The sequence below is a fragment of the Glossina fuscipes genome, unplaced genomic scaffold (genome assembly GCF_014805625.2).
Source record: "Glossina fuscipes isolate IAEA_lab_2018 unplaced genomic scaffold, Yale_Gfus_2 0, whole genome shotgun sequence".
Taxonomy (NCBI): Eukaryota; Metazoa; Arthropoda; class Insecta; order Diptera; family Glossinidae; genus Glossina; species Glossina fuscipes.
In genome coordinates, this window is record NW_023998414.1 from 31,833,912 (window position 1) to 31,841,882 (window position 7,971).

Sequence of the window (7,971 nt, forward strand, 5' to 3'; positions counted from 1 at the left end):
TATTGGAAGAGTTGTTTCTCTATTCAGTTTTATTGTAATTCTAAATTTTATTTCATAAGAAAGAATAAGGAAAGTGATGTAAAATTGATGTGAAAGCAAATCTACCTTTTGATTGATTAGTTAAATAAAGAATTAAGAAAATGAGTTTAAAAGAAAAGCACAAAATAATGTAGAATATAAATTAAAACTTTGAATTATATAACATAAAAAGCATTTAAATTAGTATAAAATAAATATCAATTAGGTAAATAACTTCTAAATTTAAAATAAGTTGTCCTTGTTTTATTTTTCCACGTTTTTCGGGTTTTGTTTTATTTATTCGTATACGTACAAAACGATAAGACTTGCCAATTCCCACAAAGACCTGTAAAAGTTGGCAAGCTTGATGTCTTGACGTTTTTTTAATAAACAACGTGGCACCACGGTTTCTCTTTGTGTATACCACTACGAACATAATTAATCGATCAATGCAATCACACTTCATTGTGACAAGTACTCCGATCCGATCCATTTTTAATAGCGTTTGTCTTTATACCAAAACATGTTGGTGTCGTAAATTTCAATGTGGGCAGCATTTTACAACTGTCACAAAATTAATGATTGTGTTTCTTTGACAGAGTTTTTGTGATTTTCTCTCAAATTTGGTATTCGACTAACAGTAAAGCTCTCTAATATCAATTTTACGCTTATTCGATAAAATTGACATTTCCTACACTTTTTTTTCATATTCTCTCTGAATTTATCAAAATTTCCTCATGATGTCGTTGCCATATGTCTTTTTATGATAAAAATGTTTAGTAACTTGTTCGAGAGCACAGAACAAATACGCATTCGAGCCAAGCATGCATTTGAACGGTGTCGTTTTATGAATTTATATGAATCGACGTGCTGTCGATTCGTATGACCTTTTCTAGTTGAGAGAAAAACAGCGCTGTGTTTTAGATGTCATTAATATGTGAATAGCAACTAAATGAAGACGAAGACAATAATTAAGCAAAGCAATAATCCAAATAAATTCCTTTTAATTTGCATATATATATATTTTAATTATATCCTAATAACCCCTAAATTCTTCTTTTAATATTTCTCAAACATTTTTCAATTAATTTTTCACGAGGCACTTTCAGTTTATGGTAGTAAAAGAGCCAACAAGAGGTCGGTTTATGGATGTCGACGTCGAATAAACTCGACGCCAAGTTTGTCTTTAGGTTTAGGTTTACAGTTGTCGACAGCGAATGAAAGCCCCTTGGCGATAACGACTGGCACAATCCAAAGCGACTAACTAACTCTATTAATAAGAAAAATTTCATAATATTGGAAAGACTTAAGTAATTATCTTTGATACTTTTCTCTTCTAAATAATTATTGAATGAAATTTTCTCGCAGAATAAAAGAGTATTATGAAAAAAAAATTAAGAAACAAATTTTTGGAAAATATTGAAAAAAGAACTGAAAGATTACTTACTAACTCTTTCAAGTAGTGCCAAGAAGTGTTCAGTCATAGCGTTTTAATTGTAATAAAAATAAAAGCAACTAATTTTTGATATGTAAGTAATCATAGAATATTGTCCTTTCATTTTTCAAATTTAAATTGTGCAGGTCGATCAATAAAATAAATGCTGCTCAAAAAGAGATCACGGTGAGGTTTATGGATCAGCATAAGGATTTGGCAAAAAATGTGATTCCTAACAACTTTAAAGGAAAGCAACAAATGAATAAACTTTGGGAACAGCTGACACAAAAATTGAATGCGCGGGGTCCTCCTATTAAAGACGCCAGCCGTTGAAGAAAAGTTCGTGCATATATATATATATATTTATATCCAATATGTTATTTAAGCCAAGTTTTACGCAGGTTTTCAGTGATCAAAAGTACATTATTAAAAAAAAAATTGAGCTGCAACAAGGTATCGAAATTGCAAACCAGAGGCCGAGATGTCGTTAAAATCCCTTTAACCTTCGCGGAAAAGCAAATAATCGATGCGGCGGGATTGGAAATCTCCGCGACAGGAGCGGACAGGTGTAGTTTTTCAACCATTTCCTCGACAGGTTTAACGGGAGATATGACGGATAAAACGATCCATCCTCATGAAAGAGAAGGAATTCCAGACTAATATGAAAATAAAACATCTTGAATTAGCTAATAGGAAAAAAGAACTAATTTATCTTAACTCATTCAACTTTGCTTTTTTGGTTTCCAATTCTTTTTTCAATTGTTTTTAAATTGTTATCATCGTTTTCTACGTAAATTCTCTCTGGATTGTTTTGAACAATGTCGTAAAAGGCACTATAAATTTTACATAAATGCTTTGCAAAACGGCATGTGTTCGCAAATTGTATTATTTTTATACACAAGAGTAACGGCCCTACTCTTCATTGCACAAAATTTTCTGTCCTTCCTTTAAAATGCCTATTGTCCTCTCTATTATTAAGCAAGGCTTGGAGTGTAGCTCATTAAATGTCCGTTCGCGTGAATCGTTGTGGACGTTGCAACATAATTGTAAAGTGAAGGGAACAGCGACGGATAAGTGGCCTTCAAATTCTATTCTACCAGGCTAGTAAATAAAACCATCTTTGCTCAACCTAAAGCCTTATTATATAGGGAATATGGGGTATCTTAGTAATTTCCTTTGGGATGTTTGGATGATTTTTGCCTGTACTTCGTAATCTCTCTTGAAGTATTATCTATGAAGTATTATTATATATCAATTGTCATAAAACCAAAAACATTTTTCAATTTCTTCTGCCTGTAAATGCTTCGTTTTCCGCAAGCGTTTCACTTCAATCCAGAGAACTTATCTCTTCTTCTTTTTAGTGTTTAAACCGGTTAAAAATGTTGGTAATCTATTTACTTTGAATTTTGCTGTTACTTCTGATCGATGTTCTTCTCTATAATATAATAATTTAATCCTTTAATCTTAAAAAAAGTATCCCTTAATTCGGCTGAATCTATATTGCAGCGAGAAAAAGAATAAATAAATTACTAATGCAATCTTCATTTTCTTCATCAATTCTTCTATTATATTTTTTGGTTTCGTTTCATAAGAGAAGAGAGTTCTTTATCATTACGAATCCTTACTAAGTCGTACACAATTTCTCATATCGCATATTTCTCATATGGCATATTTTGTCTCGCGAATAGATCGCGCGAGTTAAGGATGCTAAGATGAGAAAAATGATATCTGGAGCGGATTTGATTGCAAAGTTTATCTAATCAATTCCCGATTAGAGTAGGATCAGAAAACAACAACATTATCCGCATATCATTCATCAAGCAGTCATTACGGTATGTGGTAAATCAATTATCGAACTTAATAGAGAACGTTATGGAATACATTCGAAGGGTTTTCTATATATGTTAATGTCGTTGTTGTTAATTAGGATGTGTTTACAATGAGTGAGTTCGTAAAGCCGACTATAGAATCTGGTTGGTAATCCTAGTGAAAGCAGAAGGGATCTTAGAATATAGTTTTTGACTGATATATTTTAAGAAAAACGATGTGACGTGAGGGGTGATGGTATTGTTACGAACGAATTCGAAGAATCTGAAGACGAATTAAATGTCTGCTCAGAATGTTTTGAAATTCTAGATGACACTTTAGGCGGCACTCTTTCAAAAAGTTGCTAAAGAGCGGAAACTAAGGCAATGCCTCTCCAGGAGACGATATATAATACCACGCAAATCTTCCTCTTTATAGAGATAATTTCAAAATTGCAATAACTTAATGGTATGTAGTTCGTGTTGAGGATCTTGTTGTATTCTACGAGAAGGATGGGCCTGTCGAGATCGAATAACGACCAGCAAAAGTTGATGGAATACTCTCTGGAAATAGTTGCAAAATTCATTAAAAAGTCTTTGTTTAAGTATGCCATTCTACTGGGAGTTTCTGCAGTGGAACAGAATATCAATAACAGCCGCCGGAGAAATTTTGTGAAATCTTCTACATAAAGTAATAAAATACATATCAAGGCTTCGAGTTCACTACGTTTGAAATTGACAGGAGAAAAAATGGCGAAGCCAATCAATCAATAATTCAGATATGCATTTGCGTTGGTTCCGAGCTTTCTACAGTTTCACATGAACGTTAAAATTTAGTGATGGTGAATTTGGACAGGATTGTAGAATTGGTAAATAGTATTTAAATTCTTTGTTAACACTGAACATGTGTAATAATCATCTTTGCAAGGTATATAACGTATTTCAGTAACAGAAAAATAATGCAAGTACTTAATATCACGTATCCTTTAGAATTATTACTAAGACGAGAATGTTGGAATGCTAATCGTTATGTAAACTCCTGTCATTTTTTCTGACTTTTACATGCTCAAAAAAAAAAAAGAAAAAAAAAAACGAAGCCTATTAGCTGAATACGTCGCTTTTATTATCGCAATCCATTCTTCTTTAAAATATCGTATTGTTTGGTACGCTTAATAAGAGATAATGTGTACTATAATGCACCAAATATGTTAAGCACGATTACGATGATAAAAACTTTGTGAATAAAAAATCATGTTAATGTAGAACATGGCAAATAGAATGATTATAAGGTGATATCATTTCTTCTTCGCATCTTTCAAGCCGGCACCAGCGTTAAATTTAAAAAATATTATATCACCGTCTTCAACCACATAGTTGCGTCCTTGTTGCCGATATTTGCCAGCCGCTTTACAATTAGCTTCACTACCTTCTTCTTTAAAGTCCTTATAATGCATTACTTCAGCCATAATGAAACCCTTTTCAAAATCAGTATGTATTCGACCAGCGGCTTGTGGTGCCTTAGTTCCTCTCTATATAGTGTAATCAAGCAAAAATATTTACATTTTGTTTCACTTTTTTTATTCTTACGAAAATCCCTTCATGTACCTGTATGGTCCAAGCTTTTACTTCGTCAGCACCTGCAGTGAAAAAATATTCCAATTGCAAAGCCTTGTAACCAGTTACAATTATTTTATCCAATTGGCTTTTGCATTTAACTTCATCTTCGTATTCTTTGCGTTCTAAATCGTCTTTTTCAGCCAAAATTTGTTCAAACGCTCCCGAAAATGGTATAATAGTCGCGCCGAGATCATTCTTATCCACCCATTCTTTTATCTTAATCAACCATTTGTTCTTTTTGCGTATAAAATCTTTATCGGATAAATTAACTAGATAAATGCAAGGCTTCGAAGTCAAAAACAAATACTTATTCAAGAATTCAATCTATTAAAAAAAAAAAAATAAAAAATAAAAGTTATCAATCACTATCTATGTCTAATAGGTTGTTAGCATGATTTTTTGTATCCACCACAAACGGATAAAGATATACTCGTATTATTGCATCTATATATATATAGCTTTGTCGTGATAAATTAATGAATGAAAATAAGATTTCATATCAATTTAGATATGTCCTCTTGCTAGATTGCAAAATACCGAACGAAAGGTAAAACTACGTAAATCGATTAGCGATTAACCTATGGTCATACATGTAATTTTCAAAAAACTGCGGCGGCGGATAACTAATTACCGCTTTAATACTCACATCATGAGCATTCCAGTCGGCAAAACGTATGTGTTTCTTCTCATCCACAAGCACACCTTTTATCTTCAATAATGTGTCATATTCGGGTTTGAGTTTTTTGTCACCACCTCTGGCTACGACTTTTTCCAGTTTCTCTAGATTTTGCATTAGCTTCTCTTCATCTTTTAAACGCAACTCTTCCGCTATAATGTCCAAGTCACGTATTGGATCTACTTCACCCTCAACATGCGTAACATCGGGATCATCAAAAGCTCGACACAAATGAAATATGGCATCGCAGGCGCTAATATGCGAAAGAAATGCGTTACCCAAACCTTGACCCTCGGCAGCACCTTTGACCAAACCAGCAATATCTACCACATTCAGATAGGCTGGAACTTTGCTAAACGTACAAAGTAATTAAATAATAAAAATTTCTCCTAATTTAGTTTACCTGAGCGGTTTATGATATTCGCACAAAAAATCGTATCTAGCATCCGGTACAGGAACTCTACGTAAAGGCGAGAAAGAGATAGATGAGGTTAATGTAAAGTATAATAGTAACTTATAGAAATCTTATTGTCTTAGTTATCCAGTTATGTGAAAATATTCTTTTAAATTTAGTAAAAGATAACAGTATTAGTTTGCTTGATTTCTACTTAAGATCTCAATAACATTTTTCACTATCATTAAAGCACCTGTATAAACTAAATTGAAAATCTTTAAACTACGTTCAAAAATATATGCTTTTTTTTGTTGTTGTTGTTGTTGTCTTCTTTTCATCGAAAACACTAAAAAATCATTGCAATTTTCTATAATTTTGTGCAATCACAAAGCATTAAATTGCCTCTGGTCATGGCAGCCATTCCTACGAATAAAAACGTTATACAGGAAAACATAAGACATACAAACAAGAAATGGCAAGAAACTGGCTCTCTCTCTGTACGGACTCTTTAATGGAGGTTGGATACACATGTATACATTATAAATAACCGAATATGTACAAAGCAAATGATTGCAGCATTGGCTATCCTGGCAGCACATGCTTTTTATAAGGTCCACGCAAGATGAAGTCGATCAATTTCGTTTTAAATAATGGTTACCTACATAATTTGCATACATTTAAATATACTAAGACGAGGTTCAATGCATTGCATTACATTCAGACTGTTTACTGACTTTGTATAAAAAACACTAAGACATAACCACGCCTTGTTACAGTGGCCAACGGCAGCTTATTAAATTGCATTTGCCAAAGCAATTTTTCGTTTAGCCAACAGGCAGCAAACGAACAAAAAAATACGCTAAATAATTTACTCTAAATTACTATTATTTAGGAAAAGGAGATAAAAAGTTCACAAAAAGATGAATTAAAGCTGTGGATATTTCAGCAAACATTGGTTTTTGTTATAATAAATTGGAATACTTATTTTCATTGGGATCAATAGTGCAGAACGGAAAATTCTCAGCCGGTGCTGCACTCTTTGTTAATACATTGAAGAAAGTCGATTTACCCACATTTGGAACCCCAACGATACCAATACGTAAATTAGTACCGATACGACCAATCAATGGTTTACGTTCCGGTTCTTCATGTTTTTTCGGCGGCATCGTGTTCGCTGGCTTTGCACAAAAATTCCCTGCATAGAAAAGATCAAAGTGAATACATCAAAACTATTTTTGGCGTTCGCAATTTTCCTTTCACACACAAACATAGATCCAGTCAAAATACACACGTTGACTTTTTCATCTTCAAACATAACCTCTAAATATTACGAAGTTTAAGCAAAAAAAAACTGCGTTTTTATGTTTAACTTGCCTTTAGCAATTTATACTTGATCTTAACACTTAACAATGGATAGAAGTTACTTTAAATATATAAAAATCTTTTATTATTTATACTTTTTTATCGAAATACCCGGCTACAGATTGCCTAAATTTGTTTGGTGTTCATAGCAAAGAAGAAAGAAAGAGACAGAGCGAGAGACGAGTCATTCACAACAGCTGTTTATAGTGTTTGTCAGCGATAAACAAATATTAAGTGTTGTTAAGCGCGTCGTAATTTTTGGTGGTATAACTCTGTATACTTGGGTGTCTATTAAAAACGAATTTTTTAAAATCATGCACTTAGGACGAAAAAAAAAAATGGAAATTAATCAAATCGTTAATGAGTAAGATGTATCGTTTACCATGCACCTAAGACAAGTTTCTTCTTTTTTAATTGAAACTTAACAGAAATGTAAAACAAAAAATTAAAACCTTTTTGGCTAAGCTTTGGAAAATTATCATGCAAAGCATTTAAGCTTACGAAAGATGATATTCGATTTTCACAACAATTCACATTTTCTCGAAAGTTCTTCAAAATAGATTAAGACTAGATGAAAAGCATTAAAAATATATATATACCTTAAATGTTTCATACAGATATAGAAGCATGTTATGGCGTCTTAATAATACATTTATTAATTTTT

The 7,971-nt window shown here is 32.5% G+C and overlaps 1 protein-coding gene and 1 long non-coding RNA gene across 3 annotated transcripts; one reads left to right on the top strand and one right to left on the bottom strand.

Moving 5' to 3' along the window:
* The first annotated feature begins 1,244 nt into the window (after positions 1-1,244).
* Positions 1,245-2,666, top strand: LOC119644601. The gene is made up of 4 exons (XR_005248541.1): positions 1,245-1,328; positions 1,387-1,547; positions 1,600-1,792; positions 1,855-2,666. It is a non-coding gene; the product is annotated as an uncharacterized LOC119644601 (long non-coding RNA).
* A 1,693-nt stretch (positions 2,667-4,359) lies between these two features.
* Positions 4,360-7,469, bottom strand: LOC119633863 (obg-like ATPase 1). 2 transcript variants are annotated; one of them, XM_038027663.1, is made up of 6 exons: positions 7,320-7,469; positions 6,931-7,140; positions 5,955-6,015; positions 5,522-5,903; positions 4,864-5,199; positions 4,360-4,787 (listed from the first exon to the last, which is right to left on the bottom strand). In XM_038027663.1, exons 2-6 carry the CDS (start codon positions 7,109-7,111, stop codon positions 4,554-4,556), a joined length of 1,194 nt encoding a protein of 397 aa, XP_037883591.1. In that variant the 5' UTR covers positions 7,112-7,140; positions 7,320-7,469; the 3' UTR covers positions 4,360-4,553. The 2 variants fall into 2 exon arrangements, with proteins under 2 accessions (XP_037883591.1, XP_037883599.1); XM_038027671.1 differs by lacking the exon at positions 7,320-7,469 and adding an exon at positions 7,210-7,295.
* Between the last annotated feature and the right edge of the window lie 502 nt (positions 7,470-7,971).